The sequence below is a fragment of the Biomphalaria glabrata genome, chromosome 6 (assembly GCF_947242115.1).
Source record: "Biomphalaria glabrata chromosome 6, xgBioGlab47.1, whole genome shotgun sequence".
Taxonomy (NCBI): domain Eukaryota; kingdom Metazoa; phylum Mollusca; class Gastropoda; family Planorbidae; genus Biomphalaria; species Biomphalaria glabrata.
Window position 1 is genome coordinate 8,132,522 of NC_074716.1, and position 27,043 is coordinate 8,159,564.

Sequence of the window (27,043 nt, forward strand, 5' to 3'; positions counted from 1 at the left end):
ACTTTTACTAGCAACAAGGGATATACATAGCAGCAGCAGGCTTAAGAAAGAGACAGCTTTCTAGTGAGACTACTATTAAGCATTTTAAACCAGGCATTTTATTTACAGTGTGAAATGTTACAATTTTGTATTGCTATTTAAAAAAAATTATTGCTTAAAGTTTTTACTGTAATTTAATGAAAATCTTTAAAATGAACAATAGTGACTAGATTTTTTTTTAACTGATTAATTCTAAAATCAAACTTTAATATTGATTTTAAAATCAACAATGAAGTTTGTTGTTACAATTAATTGCATTAAAATATTTCCGAAAAATGTGAGGCAAATTAGATATTTTTATGGGAAAGCTTTAAATATAAGATTTGATATTTTTATATGATATCACACATTTTTTTAAGCTAATTATTAAACTACCATGTTGCAATGTTTAAAAAATATATATACTATATATCTTTTCATTATTTTTTTTTTTTTTCACCCAATTAATAATAGTAAATCAATGTAATAAAACATTTGAAATGTTGAGTACAAATACTGCCAAAGACAAGCATATGTATTTATCCATCACCCTCTAAGATTTATTTTCTGAGAAAGAGCAAAATATTTTTATGAAATCAATCAAAAGTACATTGCATGACTATTTAACTAATACATTTTAATTTACATAATACACTGAAACAATCACATAGATCCAGAGTTAACAGCTTTGACTGCTATCTTTAGCAGTAATACTCTACTTGTACAATGTCACTGCAGTGGGATGTCATATGAAATCAGAATTTGTAGAGTATAACAAGACAGTATGGTTTCAAATTATTCAAAGATACAGTGTATAAAGTAGGCCTAAATCTAAACACAACATCACCAAGTAATATGTCTCATTATTCAAAGATACAATGTATAAAGTAGTCCTAAATCTATATGTCACCAAGTAATGCATCATATTATCCAAAGATGGATAGTTTTGACTGCAGTAGGGCTAAATCTATACATCATCATCAAACATGTCACATGATTCAAAGGTAGGCTGCTGTATTTAGTTTTAAATTTATACATCACAACAGCTGAACATTGATTTTTTCTTTTTAAACAAAATCTTTACATAGATTGAGTGATATTAAAAACACATCATTTATTAACTGTCAAGAGAAAAATTTTAAATTAAAAAATTTACAAATGAAAATCATATAATTTGGGTGTAAGAACTGAATATAAATAAGTATAAATGCACAAATAAATCAGATGGTAATAGACAATATAAAATAATATGAGCAATATTATTAGTATAACAATAAAATTTCCCAAAACTTGTCCACTACAATAAAGAAATAATCCAAAAGACAATTATAATCTTTTTATTATTACATGCTTTTACACTATTTTTATTATTACCGGTAAATATACATATATGATAAGCTTATTGGGCTAACAATGAATGAACAAAAACTGTGTGATAACATCTTTACAATTTCCATAAATTAAGAATCTAGAGAATAAGTCAATAGGTTGAATTCTCAAAATTATGATAATTATAAAGGTAATTATCCTTTAGCTTAATGTACGAGAAGCATAATAAAACCATTAATAGCTACTTCATAATGAGGCTTCTCAAAATGATAGAATCGAATCAAAGTTGAAATGTACTTGATGATAATTTATATTGCTATTTAAGTAACACATATAGTTTTAAATACACACAATCATATCTATAAATCCAAAAAGTTTGAAAGCACATAATATATAAATGAAACAAAACAAAAACATGTAACCATCTACCTCATACAATAAACTCTGAATTTTTATCTGCTCTAATTAGTGGTATAAAAAAAGTTGTAAATATATAAAATGGGAAAAAAAAATCATTATGAACACTGCAAATTAGAACCATGGGAAAAAAACTTCAATAATGTATATTTATACACAAATTATTTCTAAAAAGTTTATATTTGTGGAAATTGAAAGGAATGTTGATCAACAGGAATTTAACTGTTCATTTTTAATAACTTGACAATTTTTTAGCACAGCATTCTATGTTTTTTTCAAGATTATTATGCGACATACACACAACTAATTCTGAATACTGTATTCGATCAGCAAACAACAAGAAAGACAAACTATTTATATGCATGACATTTCACATCTTGTTAAATGAACACTTTACAATATTTTAGCATAAGATAAAAAATGTTTGGAATCAAAAGGCTAATAATAAGAAAAGTATTTGTAGATTATTAATCTCAATCAGTGACTTGTTTAGATACTATTTAAAAGTATTGTCATATTTTTATCTACCTGTAGAATATTTTCATTACCTGCTGTGATTTATACAACGCATATAATAACTAATTATATTGGAGCACTATATATGACAGTGGTATTTGTATCTAAAAAGCAAGCATAGGTATGTAAAAAGCCCTACTTTCATAATGACATTTGTATTTAGTAGATTCTATATTTAGACTTTAAAATATTTTACTTGAGGTTAATTGCTTCTTCTTTCAGCATTATAACAGGGAATGCTGTGACCAACATTATCACCAAGTGCATTGATTTTCCCAAAAAATGCATTGTTCTACATGACATTTATAGTGACCAAAGATTAGACAAAAAAAGGGGAAGGGGGGGGGGTAAATAACTAGTTAAAATTAAATATAAAAAGACAACAACCAATTACGAGATTCAAAGATGAGACGCAATATTTGTATAAGAGAAAACAATTACATGGTAATATGAAAGAAACAGTCCAAAAACAAAAATAAGTCAGAACAAAGATTATACAGGGTTATAGAAACAATGATTATAATTATTTCGCATATTATTGCTTAACTAGTCGAAAATTGCTAAAGCTTCATTTGAAACAGAATGAACATGAACCAATGCTATAGTGAAACAAAGTTGAATGCTCTCAAGTGCTTTTTTTTTTTATTTGAAAAATAAAACGAATGTTCATTTAAAAAAAATAAATTAATCAGAAAATCAATAGCTGTTTTATAATGGCAGACAAGATATAGTAACAGTATTTAGTATTTGATGGTTGTTACTATAAAAAAACAACATTAACCTATTAAATATTTAAGGAATACATTCACATCAGTGTTAATCACATCAAATAATTGCTCTCCATCAAATGTAATTCATATAATCAAGAGCAGATATGCCCAGAACTTATAAATCCTCAAAGACACTGATAACAGATAAATACATTTTTTTTAAACTTTAAAATAACAACAATAAATTTGTATATTATAAATAAGAGATTTTGTTTTACTGAAAAATGAATATTTCTTTCTAAATAAAATATTGATATAATAATTTACATTATAAAGTCTTATTATATTACTACACTGGCCAAACTAACACAAACCTATTAATAGTTCTTGACAAAACAAAACCCATTGAGCAAATAGATTTCTGAAATGGAAATGGGTTTAAAGAAACACAAGTTAAGGCACAAAAAAGTTAGCCCAGGTTGGCATTTCTGATTTACATAAATGCTAAAAAAATCATTTACATTAAAAAACAAAATAAAACACCATGACAATAAAGAAGACTATAATTGGGTGAGTTATGACAAAATTTAAAACCATAGGTACATCTTTTTCTGTTATCTAGTAAAAAGTATGTTTTTTTTTTTAAATATATTTTTCTGCAAGAAATAGAGCCAATAGGGAATAAATATATATTTACTTGAAGGAATGCTTAATCTACATAAAGTAAAGTATTTATTCAAATATATGTTTACAATTTAAAAAAATAAATAAATATTAAACTGGAAATAGGAGATTTAAACTGACGCAACAATAGGAATGATGAGAAAATATATCAGAACTCCGAAGGCAATGCTTGCATAGACGCACCACACTGCCATTTTCAAATCCCTTTGTGCCATTCCCATGAGACCTTTAGACTGATGACGTTTACCTCTTCTAGCATATCTCACAGCAAACAGGCCAGTTACAATGAAGAAAACTACACTCACATAGGATGCAATCATCACCTGCTCAAATGTTTTCCATGGCCGCGGCACCAGGTCACCAAGGGGAATGTGGCGCAGATTGATGTCACTCTCCGTGGTGTCTCTGTAAGGATTTTCAGAACTGTTTTCAAAGTCAGGTTCGGTGTATGTTGAGTAACCATTCTTGCGATCTCCAGCACGTGAGCCCACTCCAATCAAAGATACAGACACTTGCTCAGGCTCAGCAGGAGGGTCAAAGTCAGGTGCAGATTCATCCGACTGGGGGAGTGGTTGGTGATCTGAACGGCTCATTTTCTTAAGAAAATAGAAAAGTAAATAATATAAATTTCTTTTTATAAATATTTATTGGTATTAACTAACATAATAGAGTTGTTTTTTTTTTTTTTACTTTAAAAAAATCGCAAACAAACAATTATATGACAGTTTGGTTTTAAATAACATACTCTTTTTTTTATTCACTTAACTGAAAATTATTGGAAATTATAAGATAACAAATATTAAAATATAGCAAAGATTAATAATAAAAATAATTTAAAAAATCAACCTCAATGTATCAATCCATAACATTTATGGAGGTCTGCAAGTGTAAATTTGCCTAAGTAGAACACATTTTTATACATACATGATTAAAAATACAAATAATTTACAAGATCCTACAGGTTGAATTAATACATCTGTTCAATTGACACTTTATTTCACTTATTAATTTTAAGATTTATTCTTTCTTATTAAGCAAAACGACCTTCAATTTAGTCATCATAGCTGTGAAACTGTATGAGAGTGTTACCAAGAGCTAATTTATCCTCTAATGTTCAAAGATAGAAAGGGAAATGCTTTCAACTGGTTTAAAAAAAATCAACATAAACCCAAATTGTACTTCAATGATGTTATTACACAAATTTAGGTATTTTTAAAATGTGAACATATTTACCTTAAATTTTCTGTGAACAGTGTGTATTGCCTGCTATCAGTGTATTCTCATTACCAAATCAAAACACATACATCAAATGAGCTTGTGAAGAAAATACAAAATATATTGTTATTAACAAGAAAGTCAATTGTTATGTACAAAATTTCAAAGTTTATGATTGACAGAATAGGAGACCATCCTTCTTCAGTCAACTGTTAAAAAACCTACTACTTGTTAAACAATTACTACAAAAAAGCAGTCCAAGACTCTTACTTTTAGTATTCACAGAAAAAAAGGTCCTTTTTAATACACCAATTTTCCATCACAAAAGAAATTGCTTTTAATATATTCGAAAGACTCATCTATAGCAACTGATAAGGCAGAAGAAAGTTGAATATCTTCCACCTGCAAATATGTTATATTTAAAGACATTTAAGCTATTCTATCTTGTACTGTTTCAGAGGATAGTGTCAAATCTTAGATTTTTTTTTTCAAGATTTCTGGTATGTTTTTGAAATCACGAAACAGTTCTTCAGATGCACATAGGAAGCAGTCTTTGACATACTTATCATCTGTGAAATGTTTGCCTTTTTGTGCAATTTCTAGTGGTGCCGCAAAGCTTGCCAGAATAGTATTACTTGTAGATTGCTTCTAACTTTGAGAAGAAAATTCCTCTCTAACTCATTTAATTGAAACAACAAACTATACATCACAATCAAAGCACAAGGTGAAGACGCCAATTCGTCCTGTGTCAAAGCAAAATAAAACCTACATAGAAACATCTGACGAAGACGTCATTCGAGAGCTTCTGACGGACTGACAACAGAGACGACACATGCAATGGGGGAGGGGTGTAGTGAAAAGAAGTTAAAGTGGCTGAGAGATCGAATCGTCCCTTAATCTTCGTTAAAAGATTCAGAACTATTGTAAAAAATGTTTCAATAAAATAAATAATATTTGCATATGGAAATAAAGAGCCGCAGCATCACATCCAAAGAGTCACATGTGGCTCGCAATCGGCAGGTTGCCAACCCCGGTACTATACTAAAGTAACTAGACTAACTAGAGTCTAGCTAAATTAGATCTAATCTACACTCTAACTCTAAGACGACTATGATTCACTATGAGTAGTATGAGTAGGCCTATGAGACGAGTTAAGACCAAATGATCTTATTATATTATACTTATCTTATACTTAAACTTATAAAAAATATATTATAGTTATAGATTATCATTATTATTATAATTATAGTTATAGATCTAGATCTAAATCCCTGTTATGCATTTTAAAGATAATTACCAGAATACTTCAATCTCTAGAGCACAAACAGATCTAGATTCTAGTCTAGATCTCTATAATTTAGAAATAGATTTCCTAAAAGTAGTAAAAGGACTGTCACTTTGTTTGTAAATAAATATTTTATTTGTCAGTGTTCCTGATAATGAATGAGTAATGAGTATTCATTTCTGAGAATCATAATTTAATATGAATGAAAAAAAACTATTTTCTTTTCAAATATCATTACTTTATACAAAAATTAAATATACCAATTAAGTTTTAGATCTAAAAATTTTATCATATTTTAGAATCTCAAATCAATCAAAGTAAGAAAATATTGTTTTTGATAAATGAAAATGTACGGTCCCAATCAAGGGGAGCCATCCTGATTGCTAAGTTAACTAAGTTTACTAAGTAAATGTTCTCATGTGAGTGACACAGTGACATTGAGTCTGACATTTCGTCATAAACACTATAACTATAGACTAAATCTAGATAGATCTATATCTCTTTTGGTAAACTTTAGTTTCATTTCCATTTTGCTAAGGAGTTAAACTAAATGTCGATTTTATAGATCTATTTGAATCTATTCTAGGTTTAATTAATTTATTAAAATAAATAAAGTATTATAAAGTTAATAAAGTCTACCTGACTACCTCAGTACCTGTGCCTGTACCCAGAGTTTTGAGTTTACAGTAATTACACTGCTGTGTCAAGTGTGTCTGTGACTATATTATATAGACTATAGTCTATAAATAATAATATTATGCAATTAATAAATAAGTCAAGATCTAGATCTAGATTAGATAAAGATCTAGACTAGGTCTATCTTAACTATCTATGTTTAAATTGTTTATAAAGACAAAGAGTAAAACTACTGTAAAGTAACCTTCCGATTCTTGTTTTGTTGTCTATTAGTTACTAAGAATTAAAAACTTTTAATTGAAAACAATATAAGATTTGTCCTTTAATCACTAGAGTCTATAGTGTATGTCACGTGTAGCACTGCCTAAATAATGAACTATTATTTAAATATCAATATTATTTAAATCTTGTATGTTTGAAAAACAAATCTAAGAACAAGCTCCACTTTTTTACTCTGAATTATGCACTTTGACTAAAAGTGTTTACTTTATAAATATAAATACTTTTCTTCTTTCGGTACACATAAAAGTATCTTAAAAATAATGAAAATAGTTTTGAAATATTTCTTTTTTACTTATTTTTTTAGTGTTGTTCAGATTTAATTAAACTAAAATATAAACATAACCACATGTTAAAAAAAAAAGACTTTCATCTTAATATATTAAATAGTAGTTTTGTGTAGTCTTTTTTTTTTTTAACTCATGCATTATATGCACAACTTATCTCTTTTATCATCAAATTTCTAGCAAAAACTATGCCTGCTGAAACTCCTCAGTTGTCCAACACAGGTGTGAATGGTACAGCTCCGCAAGAGAAGCCAAAATGTAAAGCCTGTTGTGCTTGCCCAGAAACAAAGAAAGCCAGAGATGAATGGTACTGTGTTTAGTTTCACTTAATACTTATACTTAAATATTGTTTACTGTTAACATTAGTTCAATTATGAGATTTTTTAAAGGAGTTTTAAGCATACTCAACCATTTGTTAAGAAATTGAAATTATTAAGAAAAGATTCCAAACTAATGGAAGTCAGTTTGACTACTATTTTTCACCTCATAATTTGCTAACACAAACAACTGAAAAAGCACTAACACACCAACCAGCACTTGATGAACAGGGACCCAACATACTTCTTGGTGACAATGAATGCGCTTGAAACACCCTGAGGGAAAGTGTATTTTAAAAGCTAATTGAAAATGTTATATTAAAGGGAAACTCCGATGGTTTTGACATTTTTTTGATATAATATGTATTTTGATTTACAGATAATGAATATATAATTCTTTTTTTTTCTTTGCAATAATAACTTAGTAATTGATGTTTTTCTGACGTAATTTTCGTAAAACAGTCAGACTTTCACCGGGTTTCTACGTGACGTCACAAATATGTTTTAATCTATTGACTTATTGTATAACAGGAGACCATACAGCAAAGTTTACATTCTCGTAAAAGAAATATATCTTGGTCTATGCAGTTAGACCTAGGATCTTGTAAGCAAAAAAAAATGCATATTAAAAGTAGATTTACATGCTTGACTAACCACGGCAGTGTGTATTTTCTCGCCAGATCACTCAACACACAACAAACACTATCGCTTGGTTGTCTTGTCATGACTGACTACACATAGTCTCCACTAGCCTTACACTGACCAGTTTGTTCGAATCAGTGAGACACACAATCTATTTACTTGTTGGGGCAGGGAGAGGCTTAGATGAAAATGTTTTTTTTTCTCGAGTTGATTATCCTAATGCTTTTAGATCTATATATACATGCATATATATATATAACTGTATCATAGCTCTGGACTAGGCCGTCACTAAGCCTAACAGCTACTGTAAGAATGAAGCGATTGGTCAAATCTAGTTTCTCTTTCAGTATTGTTGAGGGAAGTGACGTTTGACATAGTTTAAAACAAAATATCATAGAACCCCTCTTTTTTTAGATGTCAAGAATTTATTGACTAATTTATTAAATATAAATGTTTCTAAGCATTTAAATAAAAAATGGTAAAATGTTTACTAAACTTTTTACGCAGAATTTAAATATGTCAATAACTTAAATTTGAAAAGCCATCGGAGTTTCCCTTTAAATATAGTATACTTCAGGAGGCTGAGCGGAGTGGTCTGGGGTTCGAATTCTGTTGAAGACTGGGATTTTTAATTTTGTGATCTTTGGGCGCCTCTCAGTCCACCCAGCTCTAATGGTTGAGGGGTACTGCACTTGGCTTCAGAACTGGGGGTCCCGGGTTTGAATCTCTGTGAAGACTTGGATTTGAAATTTGAGAAGATCTCTGAGTCCACCCAGCTCTAATGGGTATATGACATTAGTTAGGGAAAAGCAAAGGCGGTTGGTCATTGTGCTGGCCCCATGACACCCAACTCAACCGTAGGCCAACCCTATAGATCACAAGGTCTGATAGGGGAACTTTTTACTTAAAGTATACTTCAAGCACAATCTGTCTGTATAGATGTAAAATATTTATTTGGCATCACAGTCACACATGAAGTAATGAATACCAATGTGAGTGTTCCAGCCACTAAATTTTTTTTTTCCCTTTTTACCCAAATCTTAGAATGGTATATTTGAGAATATCCTTGTTATTGAAACAAATGAATAGGATTCTCATTTTCTATCCTTGTTTTGTTTTTTTAGCGTCATTGAGAAAGGAGAAGAAAATTGTGGTGACTTGATAGAGAAACACAAGCAATGTATGAGAGAGATGGGGTTTAACATTTGAAAAGGTAACAACTATGAACCCTAATTATCTGAAGTGACTTAACTTTAACTTCAAGCTTATTTTATAATCCCTGCATTTTGTGTTGTGTGTGATTCAGTTGTATTTATGATGTGTGAAGTGAACAATGGCTGTCAAGTAAACTATTACGGTCAGACTTCATATAGTATTTTTCAAAAAAATTAACTAGAATTCAGTTGTAATGAACCTATGTGAAGTTAGAAATATACATCTTTTCCAGCAAGTTAAATCATTTTTTTTTTAGATTTGGGTAATGTTTATAATGTCCTATAAATGAGTTACTTTGCACATGCTTAAATTTATACTTTTTTAGTCATCACTCTGTGTACTGAAATATTTGGCTAGACTTTAAACCTGTTTTTTAGGTAAGCATATTTATTTTAAATCTATTTAGAAATGAATGACTTCTTCTTCTGCTTCTTTCTTTTTTTAAAATAATATTCCAAAAAGCTTTAGTTTTAAATAAGAGTTTTTGAGAGGGATTGAATTAGTGTCAGAAGATAAAAGATGAGTGCAGTATTTTTAATGACCAAGCAGGATCAGTTGCAACTTACTATTTTGTGACATCCGATACTGAGAAAGCCATTGTTCACTGGTAGTCTATTTAAGTACCTGCCTTTGGCAAGGGCATGTATTACTTTAGAGCTTACTGAAAACTTTATTTTTTTTTATTATTCAAGTTTGTTTGTCCTTACAGAATTACTAAAAAAAATTAGTATAATCCTCTTTGAGACCTATAGAGACTTTTACCTTCCATGGAACTATTATAAGAGCTGGTTAGTTAAATGTGCACATGGAGTGATGTATGTTGAATGAAAGAGAAATACAAAGAAAGAATAGAAAAGGATGAACTAAGATTTTTTATTAAATACTATTTAGATGTAAACAAGCCAGTAGTTTAACTGCTTTACACTTCTAGGTAGCAAGTTTGACTCTCATGCTATTGAATACCGGTATGAAAACAATTTTTGGTTTTAGACTTGATATTTTTGGAGGGTACAAAATTGTTTGATTACTAATTACTTTATTTTCAGAATGTTGTTTGTTGCTGCTATCCACCTGTGATCTGAAGAACTGTATGCAAGTGTTATGTACATGAATTTGTAATATATATGTTTGAGAAAATGTGTCTCATTTTGCTTTTGGTATAATTTATAATTATTCATTTCATTTCATATGTAACTAACTACACACTGACTGCCTTGACAAACTTCGTATTGTTTGTTTCACCATTGAACTATGTGGAATCAATAGAAATGTTTATTATTTCAATTTTCAAATTCAATAGTTACCTGCTTGATATATTTTTAAAAATATTTGATTGTTAAGATACACTTTTTTTTTTGTTTCTTGTTTTCAAAACACTTTTGATACATAATAAAACTGAAATAATTTTTTAAAAATATTTTCTCGTATACATTTTTATATGTTTGTGTTGATAATGTTAAACTACATTTGTCTAGAGTAGTTCAAACTTTTCCCTTAAAATTGTTGGGATGATTGTCTTCTTATGTTCAGCAATTATTGTTATAATATTGTTAGCTCAAGATAACGAACTCTACAGTCCTCCCTCATTGGAGCTGGAAAGTAATTTAAGTCATTTTCTACCAATCCTATTGACAAATTACCAACTGGACATAAACATTTTTGTTTTTTGTTTCAGTTTTTGTGTAATTGAATGTAATCCATAAATATAGATTTCAAAAAGTACTGAAATACTTTACAAAATTAAAAAAAAATATTTTAAAAAATTACAACAGTTTATTCATCAGCAAGGAATGCACATCACATGAGTAATTGACAAAAGGTATATTTAGTTCATGATAGTCAAAAAACTTGAATTTAATTGATTATAACGAAGATAATTCAATAATGTTCAAACAATACTATTAAAATATAGGCATACTGGTTTACAATGGATGGTATCAAGCCTTTCAGTGTTGTTCTTTCTAGAATTGAAAACATTACTTTTTAAAGGATTAAAACATTGATAGCAAGGAGGTCTCCTTAATTTATTAAAGCTTTTCGAACATGTTCTTTTTTCTCAGGTGGTAGGGAAGGTGGGAACTCAATGTCAAATTCAATAATGAGATCTCCCTTGTCACAGGGTGCTACCACAAGTGGCATGCCTTCTCCTGGCACAACTTTTGTATAACCAGGTCTGAAGAGAGAAAGTTAAAAAAAAAGTTTTTAGTAACTGTAGCTAATTTTTTTTTTATCTACATACACCCAGCTAGTCTGTTTTCACTGTAGTTTCATTAGGTCAAGCAATATATATTCATAAGGTGGAATAGTGTAATTTCGTAAGGTCAAGTAGTATCATTAATATGGTGGAATAGTGTAAATTCACGGTAGAAAAGCTGTAATAATGGTACCTCTCTTAAGACCCTGTTTCAATGACAAATGCAAAAAAAAAAAAAAGAAAGCTCCCAATTGTTAATTTTAAGATCACTTGAATGTTATCATAAGAGATACACATTAATCTATGAATCACATTCATCAATCCATCATCCTGGTTTTAGTGATTGTGGTAAAGCAATTGTGAAAGTAAATTTGAAAATACATCAACAATAGGTTTCAATCAGAGGCTAACATATCCTTGGTTACCTGATGATGTCATTGATTGGAATATGGAGAGTCCTTTCATCCAGTGTGTGAATTTCAACTGTACACCCTGTAAGAGCTCTACCAAGAGGGACACGGGCTCTGTGGATCAAATTGGCACCATCACGTCTGAACCTTGGGTGAGGCTTGTCTTTGACAATAAATACAATATCCGCTGATAGAAATAAAAAATTTGATGTATATTTTTAGGAAAGACTTAATAAATGTCCTATCAAGATACCTTAACACTATCTTTCAAACATACTTTATCTACAAGCTAAAAGATTTTGTATATTCTACTTTAAAAGTTGGTCTTAGTAAAGTATATTGGACTATCACTTGGTAGTTGTGTAATTAAAAAAAACAACATCACATTGAAAAAAAAGACATTTCTATTGTAATCTAACACAGTTACACAAAAGTTTGTTGACACTTTTTGTGTCCTCATCTCTGAATATTGTTTTGAGGTTCAAACAATTATTTTTTTCTTTCTAATTTGTTGAAATTTTAGATAGAAGCTGCTGTCATGGCTACTACACTGTGGAGGTTTCTCACATTATATATCAAAATAAATACAATATTTTTATTAGGTTTGTGAGTCTTCTGATGCAGTGAGATCTTTATATTTTTGTTTAAATGTTTTTATATCCCTTATTTATTTAATTTGATGAATAAAAAAATATTTGCAATACAATTAAATATGTGTAATTTAAAAAAAAAAGATACCTGAACAAGGTGGCATAAAACCTTGTGGAATTATAATACATCTATTCTAAATAATTTTTAGAATAAATGGTTTTAAAAAAAAGTATAATTCATCTATTTAGTGGTCTTGAAATTACAAATATATTGTCTGGACAGATTTGTCTGGACTAAATTGAAAGCTATAAACTCTAGAAGCCATCTTATCCAACTTGTCACCAGTATAAATTGGTTAACAGTCACTGACAAATTACCTGGTACATTATTTGGACCCTGATCACCTTCTTGAGGAAATGTTATTTTTGTGCCTGGCCTCCATCCCTTTTTCACTGTGATTGTAAGAATTTTGTCACGAATACTTGAAGTGTGTCCATCTTCATTCATCACCTATTTTATGATGACAAATAAAAGCACCTAATCATAAACAAAGAATGAAAACAAGCACCTATTTATGTACAAATAATGAAAACACAAGTACCTATTTACAGAAATATTTAAAAATAATCACTTATTCATATACAAATAATGAAAACAAATTTTGAAAAAAAGCAATTATTCGTAAACAAATAATCCTCCAGAAATGGTTTTTAAAAATAAATATGATTTGGGCTAGAATTTAATAATTACTATTTTGATTTGAATATTAGTCTATACTGTAAATGTGTGTCTAACCCTTCTTGAAATTTTCATCTTCTTTGTGCAGCCATGGTAAACTTCTTCTAGACTAAGAAACAAGTCTCTCTCAATGGGTGGATCTTGTTTTTTGGCTCCTCTTCCATGTAAGCCTCCAAATCCCATGCTTAGGTCTCCATCTATACGGTCGTGAAACTCTGAAAACATTTTGTTTATTTTTAAGTCAAAATTATTCTGAAACACCATAAAATGATATACCAGTATAGGATCAAAATTTACATTGCTTTTTTTTTTGTTTTACCTTGTTTATGTTGAAATCTCGAACATGAGAAGCACCATTGAACATTCATCACCTTCAATAAGCTTAAATTAGGTCCAACAACTACTTTAATCTTTAAAAGCATACAGGTAACTTTAGTATTCAAAATTAAATAGCATTTGCAGATAAAAATAAATTATTTTAGAATTAAGCTGTTAAAGGCTGTGCTACACACTACACTCAGTTTTATCTCGATAATAAGATGCTGGCACTATGTTAAAGTCTAAATTCACTATTAAATTCACTATATTCAAAGCAACTGAAATAAATACTTATTGATTGAGTCATGATTCTGTTAATGCAATAAAAGGTGTAAGTATGATCGATTTGCATGCAGGGGTTGCGAAGAATTTTATGCAACATAAACTCTTATCACCATCTTAGTTATTATTGTTTTCTTTTTTTTTTTTGTTTTTTTGTAAAAATCTTAGAAGACAACCATTGCCCACGATGTTCTGTTCATTATGTCTAGAACCAAATTGTACAAGAACTTGTTTTTTCCTTACTCTTTCAAACTGTATCAATTCTACTTGTTGACCAGGGAACAAGAGGGAACAGAAAAAGATCAAGATGTGTGTAGTCACTCAATTAACTTCTGAGATGTGGATGTGTCTGTTATTTGTTGAGTATTGTTGTTGTTTAATTGAAAAAGCTCGATAGAAGAGTTTACAAACTGGTGCACCGACAACTTTCTAGAACTGAATGTCACAAAAACTAAAGAACCTAATATAGATTTCAGAAAGAAAAAACTATACGTGAACTGCAAATAAACACAACATATTGTTGTAAACCTGGTGGTGACACAGATGGGGGTAGTGCTGTGTGTTTTTAGCCTACTCAAATCGCCACAGTCCAGCGCAGGACGAGTGGTCAACTGTGACCAGTGACAGTACACGCCAGTTCGGCAACGACCTGTGTGTAAATATTAAGCACGCAAGTCACGGCGATTGTGATCATTCTGAGTGGTCAAGAACGTTCCATCCGATTCTAGAAGGCCAGTAGAGACACTATATAAGAGCGAGTGTGTCAGAAAGACGAGACTTCACGTTACCTCGCTATGTGACCAGTACTAGGCGAGAACCAGGACAGTGTGTGAAGTCAGACGGAGCAAGGCTAGGTTTTTGGAGAGTTAATGTGATATTGTTGCCAACTGTACAGTGTTTGTAATGTATTTGCAATTAAACTGACTGATACTTTGGAGCCCTGAGTTGTGAGGTTCTTTAAGTTCGTTGTGTCGTGTGGTGCAGTTTGAAGAGAGCCTGGATAGTAGGAGAGATACGTAACAATATATAGAACAAGTAAAGGCATATAGATATCTAGGCATCATTAATAACAAACTTTCATGGGAAAACCACCTTGAAACTCTTGACAAAGAAAACAGCCCAGCAACTATTTTTTCTATACAAACTCATAGCTTTAAACTAAACAAGAAGATCCTAGATACTTTTATGGCTTGACTATACAAAATATGCTAACATACTGAATAACTTGTTGGCAAGGCAACGCTTCATCTAAACTGTTGCGAAAACATAATAAAAAGGGCATACAAAATTACACTCACAACATTACCATATTTAAAGGAACTTTTTGAACAAAACTGTGTAAGGAAAATCGAAAAAATCTTGGAAGACAACAGCCATCCTCTCCATCAGAACTACGCCAGGTCGTCGCGAAGTGGGCGACAGCTGTCAATCAAAACAAGAACAGAGCGATGCAAAAACTCATTCATACCTCACTCTGTCAGACTATATCACCGCCACTGGTTGATCAGGGAACATGAAAAGCACCAAGATGCCTGTGTGTAGTCGCTGAATGAACTCTTTATGTTATATTTATGTGTATTTTTCTGTTGTGTTGTCTTTATATGAGAAAAGAGTCCTTGTAATCACAACAAATTTCCATAAGGATCAATAAAACAGTCTTAGTCTTAAAAATTAGTCCTTGTAATCACAACAAATTTCACATAAGTATCAAGGAACAAGAGTTCATGTAAAGTTTACTTTTTATAGATTTTAAGGTACATATATTCTATAGATTGAATACTACAAAGGTTCTATAGCTGTTGAAGGTACAAAGGTTATATAAACATGTGAATGCTACTTGTGTTCTATTGAAGGTATATGCCCAGCACAACTATTATCTCCCCTAGATTAGACCATATATTAACAGGAATTCAACCCAGGACTTTTATATAAATAAAATCTAAACTGAGGACCAAAGTTTAGGCATGGCTTAAAAACACAGACAGTGAAATAAGGACCCATAGAACCAATAGGCATATTACCTTGGAAGGGGTTGTCACCTCCAAAAAATTCTCTAAAAACCTTTTCTGGGTTTCCATGGAAGACATAGCCATATGTCCAAGCTCCTGCATGACCACTACCAGCAGGTACACCATGCTTCAAGCCCTCCTCCCCAAATTGATCGTAGACTGCACGTTTGCGAGCTAAATAAAAAGCAAAAACAAAGCAGCAATGTAATCAAGTGTGATTAGTATTGATGTTCATAATAATAAGGCTTATCTTCGAGTCCAAACATTAATGAGGAATGCAACCTACATAATGTGCCACATAAAGAGGTCATAAAAGCATTTTTTAATGAACTTTGTATGACTGAATGAAACACTTAACAAAAATAGGAGTTAGAACTTATGTTTTAGTGCAAAATGAAGCTAATAAAATGCTGCATTATTTATTGAAACTTACGGTCTGAGAGGACATCATATGCTTCAGCAACTTGCATAAATTTATCAGCTGCATTCTGATCTCCCTGATTCTTATCAGGATGATATTTTAATGATAATTTTCGGTAGCTGTTTTGAAATGTAAAGCATCATGTTTTAATGACCAATGTTGAAAATGTTAAAATAAAAAATAATCTAGATTTCTTTAATCAATTTGAAATACTACTAGCAATAAATCATAAAACTGAAAACGGAGCAGGTTTAAAAGTTGTTTTTTTGAAATATTAAAGTGATAAAAATGAAATAAATGGTGCCCTAAATAAATAATTATAATCCATTTCTTTGAAAATAAATTCAGCTTTTAACCACTAGTTAGGGCCAGCAATATGATTTCTCTTATGCTGGCACCTATTAATCCCCTATTTGATTACCGGTTGGTAAATTAAATTTGTTCTACATTAATTAATGAACAAATACAGTTTTTGAAAGCACTAAAGCATATATATATATATATATATATATCTTTGTGACTATATTATTTGGATAAAGCTCTTCAATTATATCTAAAATGAGCGATAGGCTTAATAATTTGAAATCATATTTAAAAATGTTATATATTTCATTTATACATCTAATGTTATAGTCTAAGATTAAAAACCAGATCTAATATGTTTATATTGCGTCATTGTTTGTTGTGAACGTTTTTGTGAGAAAGTACTTAAAAGGATGTTATGTAATAAAATGAACAGAACAGAACCTGAAATTAAATTATTATTAAACCTGCTTTTTTAAAGTCCATTTTACACTCACATAGTCTAAATGTGTAGATCTACTTACAACTAAATGTAATTACCGGTACTATTAGTAATAAAAATTTGATATATAGCACTGTTAACAATCATAATGTAGACTCAACGTGCTGTGAGAACATAACAGACAAAAGAAAAAGGAACTAAAAAGGCAAAGTAAATAAACTTTGAAAAGGAAAGTCTTCATGTTCTTCTTGAGTGTAGTGTCTTAGCTCTGGAAAGAGATCCACATCTTTGGTCCATGCACTGAAATTAAGGCCCCCAAACCATAAGTTTTGGAGGAAATATGCAGCAAAACAAATAGAGTTGAGAGTCTGAAAGACAAAGGAAATGATCAGTTCTCTAAGGTGCAAATAGGTATTTTGTCATTAAAAATGCACTGATGACAATGTGTGGCCACCTAGTAATCAATTCTTGCAATCATAGCCAATGGAATTTTCACAGGGGAGCAGTAGCATGAATGCATCTTGATTCGTTTAGAACTATCTGTGTAGTGCTGTTCTGAATTCCCTTCAGCTTGGTCACTTTGTCAGCAATACTCAACATCATTGCAATAGTCAAGGCAGGAGAGTATGACTGCAACAACAATTTTCTTTGTTGACTATATAATTAATTATGGTCAGATCTGACCTAATATATGCAAATCCACATAAAGACCCTTGCAGAGCTGACTATGTGAATGTTAAAAGAATAGAGTCAAGTAAAGATAAAATTCCAAGTTTACAAACTATATGGACAAAGGAAACCTTGCAGTTTATTATGATAAAATTGTGTACAGTACACTTTTGAAAAGTTGTTCAAAGTGTACATTTTAATGAATTAATTTATTCATTTTAAGTTTACTCTGCACCATCCAGGTGTTTACATTTGCAACAGCTCCACTTTTATTTTGGTTGCAAGATGCGCAACCTTGGAGGATACTGAGGAATCACACAGTACACAGCTTTGAGTTTGAGCAAAGAATTAAATAGTATGATTCTATGAAATATCAGTTGGCTGTATTAAACCACTAAGTTAATATGTGTACATATAAGATAGATAGTGTGCAACACTGGCCTAGTAATGATGATTAATGATCATTATTTATAGTGTGACCTTAGAGTATATATATATATAATGATATAATAGATCTATATTGTGTTTAACCTAATTATCTGATTTATCATTATGATATGATAGCAATTTAGTTACAAGATTATTAGGCTCTATATTTTAAAACTATTTTTTTAATTAATATTCTTATATTATTAATATTTTTATTAGCGTGTAAGTTTATAGACTTTATTCATTGTCATGATATTGATTGAAATGATTGTGTTTCAAAAATTATTCTTAGCTAGACTACTATCATTTACTATGAATATGATTATCTCAGTTTTTACTATAGCGGACAAAATAAAATGTATTTAGATTAGATAACGATAAATAATACACTCACAATTTCTTTATGTCAGCATCTGTAGCACTTCTGGTAAGGCCCAGAATATCATAATAATCAACCCCCATTACCGAATTAAACTGTTTTATTTACAATCAGCTCGGATGACAAACTATCGAATAAGCCCTGGCATCCTTAGTTACGGTGATGAAAAGTTCAAATTGTTTGAGTTTCGAAGTATTTTTTTTCCTATTCTATTTCTAGATCTATATAATTTACAAGATCTGGTGAAATAATATAATAATCAATTGTTATAATTATTTTGTCAATAAATTATTTTATCAAAATAGTTTCGAAACTATAATTGTTCTGTTAATGAAGAGTCCCAAGCAACCAAAGTTTAAGAAAACAAAAATGGCCGATGTTGTGATAGTGTTCAGTGAGAACAGTTCGATGCATTAATTAATACATTATTTTCTTTATTTTCCCCCAAATTTGAATTTTTTTTTGTAAAAGAAAAGTAATCATGGAAGGGGATGTCTTGGGTGTAAGAGTAAACCCTCAAGTAATTCAATTCTTCAACACAAAGCCTCGCACCTGCGCTGAAATAAACCTAACAGTAAGAAATGTCAGCAGCTCTAGTAAAAGTATTCGACTGTATGGACCGAAATTAGAAGTAAGTATATAGAAATACAGATATCAATCTATTTTTATATGTAGACTATGCATTATCTGTATTATATAAGATAAAGTAAAAATTTTAAAATTAATCATCTGTGCAATTACTTAGTGATAGTCATAGTGCACCAATTATAAATAATCTACTAGACTACTAAATTTACTAATCTAATTAGTGCACTAATTGTTTATAACCTAAACATCTCGTACCCTGTGTATTTGGCCTTTTATAGATCTATATTTTAGATTTAGAAATTGTGAAATTGAAGTCTGCGAAAATTGATTCTAGATCAGGGGTGGGCAAATTACGGTCCTTGGGTCACATGCGGATCACCTGACTGTTTTATACGGCCCGTGGACACCTACAGAAATCAGGTGTGCTCACACATTATAGGCTACATATAAAGAATTCATATATATTAAAAATAATTCATTTTAAATATCTATATAGCCTAAATTATTGAAATTTCTGATTCTTATCACTTATGATGAAGAGGGGAAAAAAACATTGTCTCTACAATACATGTCATTCTAAAAAACTGAAATAAACTAAGATTATTCCTATATGCAATATTTTGAAACATTCAGTTAAATATTCAAATTCAGGCCATTATTAATTTAATGCTTTAAATAACTGTGTTGAAAGTCTTGGGTTAGCTTGGAACAAAATGGTAAGGGTTAACAACTGATGGAGCCCGTGTTTTTACTGAGAAAAAAACTTTTTTTTTTTATAAATTAAACAACAATATCTAAACCATAAACTCAGGATAGTTTTTGCAAAGTGCATTGAATATCAAACATATTATTAACTTTGTTAACTCATTGATCAAATTTATCAGTGCTAAGAGTCTTTAACCACAGGCAGCCCCGATAAGATTTCTGAAGATTTGGAAACAAAACATTCCGATGTTTGGTACCAAAAAATATATATGATGGCTTAGCATAGTATTGTATTGAGAAGAATATGGAATCTCAAGAAAGAAATTGTTATGTCCCTTGAATGACATTGACTGTGACTTTTTTACTAATATTTCTAACGAAGAATGGAAGACAGACTTCATGTTTTTCATCGGAAGTATTGCACATGAAATGTATGTGCATGTTAAATCTTTTCAAACAAAGCTTTCCATTTCTCCAGGCAAGCATGTGAAAGACAAATCTATTTCTAGTGAAATGGTTGAAAAGTACAAAAGTTATTTGAATTCTTTGGTTGTGGAATTTGAAAGCAAATTTTAAGACGTCAAGAACTTTAATTTAGTTTTCAATACACTCAGCTCACCATTCAGCTCTACATGGCATACCTCCAAGCAAATTATGACCTGAAAGAGGAGTTCCATTAATTTATTCTGCAGAATTTTATGGGTGCCAGAAGTTGTATTTCCATACTTTAAAAAACTTTGCTGTTAAACTTTCACATTATTTTTGTCCACATACATCAGTGAACAAGCATTTTTTTTTTCTGTTTGAAAATAAACAAGTGTAAAAACAGATCAATGTTGACTGACTGTAGTTTGAAAGCAGTCACAAGGAAAACAACTAATAAGCTAGTTCCACAGTTCCGGAACATTATGCACAGATGATAACAAAATTATAAAAAACTAGTCAAACCATGGTGTGGCATATGTCGCTATTTTGCAGGGCTGGCCTTAGGCCACTGCTGCCTATGCGACAGCAGTGGGCCCCGCACTTTCGTAGGACCGGTGCTAATTCTTGGTGTAAATTATTAAATTAAACCATTTTATAACTTATAACAGATTTCCCATGGCAAAATATATGAAAAGTCCTGGAAATCACCGGAAATTATTAAAAATCTTTTGAAAACATACAAATCTCATGAAATATGTAGACAATAATTGAAAGTAAAAAAACGGCTATATACAATACCCATAATTGTGGAATTTGGGGAAAGAAGCTTCTCGCTCCTCAAACTAATGAAGAATTACTTGATGTCAACAATTCTCACTATTGAGCGTGATGTATGTAGGAAATAGAATTTTTATGATATACTGTATGACTTCGCTACACGCAAGGCTCGTAAAGTAATTCTGTACGTTATAAAGAATGAATAAAATGCAAAGGCGAATTTATTTTGTAATAGAAACTCTTACTTTTCACTTATTATCCGTATCCCTACCGAAACTTGGCCCTGCAAAATCCGTTTCGCATAGGGCCCCACAATGGTTAAGTCCGGCCCTGCTATTTAGTGACGGGTGAGTACAGAGTAGATTACTTGTCACCCCCCCTCTTTTTTTTCCCTTGACTTCTTGGTCACAATGGTTAAGTCTGGCCCTGCTATTTAGTGACAGGTGAATACTGTGTGTTCTCCCCCCCCCCTTTTTTTTTCACCGCTAAAGTTACGTGAGGTAACAGTAGTCTGACTTGAAGAAATAAAAGAGTGATCTTTCCATTACTTCTTGGTGTCCAGACTGTTGAGCCATGAAGAGAATTATACATATACAATATACATATACTCTTTACACACATGAAAAGGTAATTTTTCCACTTAGAATATGTCCATTCACCTCTATGCCTTCTTCAAATAGTGTCCATAGAATGGGTTTGGGTTAACATTATTTTTTATTAATATAATTTATTTCAACAATTTGTATCACATTAATTTTTTTTTGTCTTTTGCCGGAACCAATAGTGCTGACAAATTATAACAAATTGTACATTGCTTCTTTTTGTTTATTAACAGCTCAGAAAGGTTACAGGAGGTCCTTTTAATAAAGACTCAGTAAATGTTTTTCATATGTATAAGTTCATAATCGTATTGTTTTATTTATGCTTTCTTTGTATGTTTATTAGTATTACATTTTGTTAGCATTTTTTGTTTACATACGCTGTTCTCAAACTGTTTACCTTAGATTTGCAGACTATTAGCCATACTGGCTTTCATGTTATAGATTGAGTCTTGAACAACAGAAACTTGTTTAAAAGACATAGGAGCAAAAAGAGCATTTTGTAAATTAACAGTTTAACTCTGAATAAGGAAAGTTTGAGATTCACTGTGTTAAACCTTGATGAATCTATAAATTAAATCTTTAAAATTAGCATTATGGTTGGTGAAAACTATTGTATTTGAAAATGTAAATAAATCTTTGAAACCTTTAAAATTAACTAGGGAGTTTATTTGCTATATAAATAGAAGTTTCTGCTTAAAAGTTATTGTATAGATTTGTTATTGAATTTACATTTTATAGTTGTCAAGTTTTTATTGACATATTGTTTCCCTCTATCCCACATAGTGTTTTGCATTGAAAGTAAAAAACCCAGAAGAGCCAGTAGCCCCAGGTTTATCTGTGACAGCAGTTGTGCTATGTGAATCTTCAATTGAAAGAGAAGAAAAGGACAGAATCATCATCTCAGTGGATGGCAATATTTTAGAAGTCCCAATATATTCGTAAGTTTTATTTTTTTAGGTTGGCTAGTGATTAAATCCTTAGATACATACTCCAAGGTAATTGAGTAAAATAAATAGTAGATATGTAGACTCTCAAATACATTTTAACGAGCGCTTAATATTTATATTGGGGTGCGGTGGCTGAGTGGTTAAGTGCTTGTCTTCTGAACCGAAGGGGTCGCAGGATCAAATCTTGGTGAAGACTGGGATTTTGAATCATGGGATTTTTAGGGCACCCAATTCTAAACAAAACAATTGCTAACAGAACAACTATTATAATTTTTGTTAGATTTATGTATCAAATTGAGATTCTAATATAATTTATTCATTTACAGTACTATTGAATACAGGCCTTAAAAAAATATAGGCTGTAATAAGTTGGATTATACAGTTTGAAATGAAATGCTGCTTAAATTATTTTAATATGGAATCTTATTTCTCAATAAAACAATAAGAAGTAGGGGGAAACATTACATAGAATTTCAGGGCAGAATCTGTTTTGTTCATATCATAAAAATTAAGTATTTAAAAACACAACTTTAGAATGTAATGAATAACAGTTTATTAGCAGATCTCTGAATTCCTGGCAGCTGCCATTTAGGATGAAACCAAAACAAATACAAAATCAAGGGAGACTACTCCAACAAATACAAAACAATTACTAACATAACAACACTATTAGAATTTTTTTTCTTCTTCACTATGTAATGTCAGTTATCCTAGTCAACCAGTGTTGGACATTGATAAGGAAGTTGATTTCGGTACAGTGGTCACCAACAGCAAAGTGGTAGCCAGGGAGATAACCGTGACAAATACTGGCTCAAAACCTGGTCGATTTGAACTGAAATACAGTGGATATCATCCAATCGCGATAGTTCCCAATCAAGGTCTGGTGCCAGCTAACAGTGAAACCAAAATAAAGGTGAATATATTTTTGTTATATTTCATAATGAAAATTTAATGTAACCCTTATTTGATAAGTTACAGTGGCAGATTTTCTATCAAATATTTTTGACCTTTGTTTTCAAAGGGATCCAACGAGGGCTGCCTCTGAGTTTGTGTAATAACACAAACTGTCTGAGTTTGTGTAATAACACAAACTCTCTTTGTAATCTTGTTTTCTAATAAATATTACATTTATTATTTATAATGTAAACACTTGATACTTGCTAGCTAATTGCAGGACTAGCAAACACTCATCTGTTCCTTGACTTTCATCATAGGGGTGCTGTAAGAGTTTGTGTTAACAAATCTCTCTCTCTGCTTGTCTGTTCTTAGAAGGATATCAAGAGAGAGGCTGGTTCAGTTTTGTATGTTGTCTGGCCAGCTTTTCTTTGGGTGACCCCTTTCTTTGTGTGGCTTGCTTGCCTGGTCTTGTCTTGCTTCTAGGCTTGTCAAGTCAGAGGGCTAAGGCTTCAGCATTTAGCATAACGTTGGCTTTTGTCTTTTTGTGTTTACCAGAGATAAAAATAGAAATGTTCGGTCAACGTAGACTGATCTTTTTGGTTCAAATGGCTGTTATAAAGAACAATGTGCGTCTATAAAAACAATTTGCCTGAACATTAAGAAAAGTTCATGTTCATGTTTTTTTTTTTCTCCAACTTATTTAATAGATTGAGTATGTCACCAAGAACTCAGGGAAATTTAATGAAGAAGCTGAGTAAGTTGTTTTTTTCTACCTTTTGATTTATTCCATTATGCAATTTACAATTTAATTAAGTTGAATTATATACTATAACAATATTGTGATAGTAAGTGTATGTGTTTTGCGTGGCTGGTAGTGCAGTGTGTGTGCCTGTGTATGAAATGACCAGTGGACCTTGAGTGTACATGCTTGAATGAACAGCAGTGTGTCAGGACTGTGTGTAAAAGGAAGTCAGTTTAGAGAACAAGTGGCTGGAGTAAAGAACATAAATAGAGGCTAATCAAATCATTGTGTTTATTGAAGCTCGTGTTGTTTTAGTGTGTCTAGTACAAATATGATCTTTACTATCTGAATGTTACCTGCTATATTTTCTTTTCACTAGAGTATTTATGGATGGCCGAGACCCTCTAAAATTGTTGATCCGGGGAAATGTAATTGAGAGATCTCTAGAGCTGCTTTCTTTAGTAGACAATACCACAAAAGTCACTTGTATTCGATTTGGTAACACATACTATGGCACAGACTTGACAGAGTGTGCTCTCCTGTTTAACAATGGTCCTGAGCCAGTCAGTTTTGTGGCAGTCTTAGATGAGAATGCAGTTGCTCAGGAACTGGTGAGTCAGATATTATACTTACAGCTGATGTTCAAACTCGTGAGTCTAACACATGCCTAGTTTTGAATTGCAAAAAAACAGGTATTGTTTCCCTCAGAAATAATTGGTCATGTCTGGTTATAAATTAAGTTTCAAAACTTAATTATCTTCCCTCCACCCCACTGTATTCATCATTATCAAACCTTATTGGAGTGAGGGCTTCAGAGATTCTAATCCTCTCTTCACAAGCCCTGGACAGAAACCCTGCTGTTTTGCATTGTGTACATATGTTTGAAAATTTGTGGTTTCCCAGACCTGCTCCTCTTCTTCCCCGCAGTGGGGACACTTTAACTCGAAGTTTGACCAAGTCTGCTGTATTCATGCCAATCTGCGGAAGATTGTAGCTACCAAAAGAAAAATTCTGCTAGCCTGGAACTATTGATTTAAATCATTCTAAATTCTTTTGAATTTGATTGGTATTTGCTTTGGCTTACTATCATCATGAAAAATCATGCAAACATGATGTGTCTGTTTTTTTCAGCTGTGCCCCTGAAGTCTTTCTCTGTGAATTGGGGGGGGGGGGGATATTTCATATGTATGTAAACTCTCAAAGCACTAAGAGTTTATTAGTTATAATCTCAGATTTATGTACTTAGCATATCACTGGTTAAAAACTATAACATACACATAAACAATAGAAAAAAAAAACTTAGAGCATGCATTAATAATTGTAGTGCTAAAACAATGTTTAAATACTTTTTGCTCATCTGTTGTTGTTTTTTTTACCTAAGGGAGTAGATTTCACCCAAACCACAGCTGCCTCACTGGCTGTTGAAAAAGACCCATCACAAAAGAATGGACATACAAATGAAATCATCTCCTTGGTGACTGCTATTCCAAACCAAGGTGTTCTCAAACCTTACCAAAAAGTGCCCATATTTTTCAAATTTAGTCCAAGGTGTGTATAAATTAAAAAAAAAAATCAGTTTCAATAAGTTAAAACCAAAAGTTGACTTTCAAGCAATCAAGGCGGATCATGCACTCATGGTTACTAAGAAAGTAAAAATTTAGCTAATAGCTTCAATTTATACTCCTTGCAAATATATTTAAACTTAAGCATCAATTTTATGTATGTTAGCCTTACTTAATCAAGCACTATGGCTGCCAGGTCTCCAGTTAAAACCCTGCCTGCTGCCATCCCCCGCTATGCTTCTTTAGATTTGGACAAGAGTGTATAATAAATCTTCAATTCTGAAGGATTATCTGAAGCATATAAAACAAAAACCATTAAAATGAAACTAATTAGTTACCCACAGATATCCTCTGTTTATGCATGTCTAGTAGAGTTATCTACTAATTATTTGCTCTTTGACTACAGCTCACAATAATCTGATAGTAGAAGAACTTTGTTGCAGCCCAGAGAGTATTAGTTTTCTGTTTTGAAGTTAAAGTATAGAACAATGTGGTTTGATACTCTGAGATTGATTTGTTGCCCCAAACAGCTAGTACAACTAAACTGATTAAGGCCTGTTAAATTCTTGATGGAATAAACTTGAACAAGCTGTTTTTAAAACAAGCTTAAATATAACTTTTATTTATATAATAAAAATAAAAATACATGTCTGTTCTCTCTCATTTCTTTTGCTAGTCTCACCTCTTCAACTCTCCCACCAGTATTTATTCACTTGAATTATGACATACCATCTCATAGTTACATCAGAAACTCTTTCAGCCTACACAACCAAAAATATCCACACCACTTTCCTCATGGTTACATCAGAAACACACACATACACTCCACAATACTCTGGTATTGGAAAAGGAATTTGTTAAATTGTACCCTATATTTGTGTGTCCACCAGATGGCACTACTCAAAACAAGGTTGGAAGAATAGCATCTGCCCTCCTCCTAGGAAGGATTTTGCCCTTTACATGAGATTGCAGATTATTGGAGCCAGCAGTGGCTTTAGCAGTGACCAGAATGCAAATGGTTAGTTCTTGAATGTTATTTCTTAGGCTCAATAATTTAAGTCA

General features: G+C 31.3%; 2 protein-coding genes and 1 long non-coding RNA gene across 4 annotated transcripts in view; 2 read left to right on the forward strand and 1 right to left on the reverse strand.

The window, feature by feature from the left end:
• Positions 1–9,870: 9,870 nt before the first annotated feature.
• On the forward strand, positions 9,871–10,965 carry LOC106078672 (uncharacterized). Its single transcript, XR_001219874.2, has 2 exons — positions 9,871–9,927; positions 10,597–10,965. It is a non-coding gene; the product is annotated as an uncharacterized LOC106078672 (long non-coding RNA).
• A 338-nt stretch (positions 10,966–11,303) lies between these two features.
• On the reverse strand, positions 11,304–18,897 carry LOC106078668 (dnaJ homolog subfamily B member 13-like). Its single transcript, XM_013239636.2, has 7 exons — positions 18,751–18,897; positions 16,526–16,632; positions 16,105–16,266; positions 13,541–13,698; positions 13,123–13,255; positions 12,170–12,341; positions 11,304–11,723 (listed from the first exon to the last, which is right to left on the reverse strand). The coding sequence occupies exons 1-7, from the start codon at positions 18,816–18,818 to the stop codon at positions 11,570–11,572; spliced, it is 954 nt and encodes a 317-aa protein (XP_013095090.1). The 5' UTR covers positions 18,819–18,897; the 3' UTR covers positions 11,304–11,569.
• A 206-nt stretch (positions 18,898–19,103) lies between these two features.
• The window catches only part of LOC106078569 (cilia and flagella-associated protein 47-like), a 66,113-nt gene continuing 58,173 nt past the window's right edge, over positions 19,104–27,043 (forward strand). Inside the window, exons 1-8 of one of the 2 annotated variants that reach the window (XM_056032232.1) lie at positions 19,104–19,366; positions 22,067–22,105; positions 22,617–22,771; positions 23,486–23,693; positions 24,385–24,431; positions 24,799–25,030; positions 25,801–25,967; positions 26,872–26,999. In XM_056032232.1, the coding sequence (XP_055888207.1) occupies positions 19,217–19,366; positions 22,067–22,105; positions 22,617–22,771; positions 23,486–23,693; positions 24,385–24,431; positions 24,799–25,030; positions 25,801–25,967; positions 26,872–26,999 (1,126 nt within the window). In that variant the 5' untranslated portion in view covers positions 19,104–19,216. The remainder of the gene's footprint in view (positions 19,367–22,066; positions 22,106–22,616; positions 22,772–23,485; positions 23,694–24,384; positions 24,432–24,798; positions 25,031–25,800; positions 25,968–26,871; positions 27,000–27,043) is intronic. The other variant, XM_056032233.1, reaches the window with a different exon arrangement.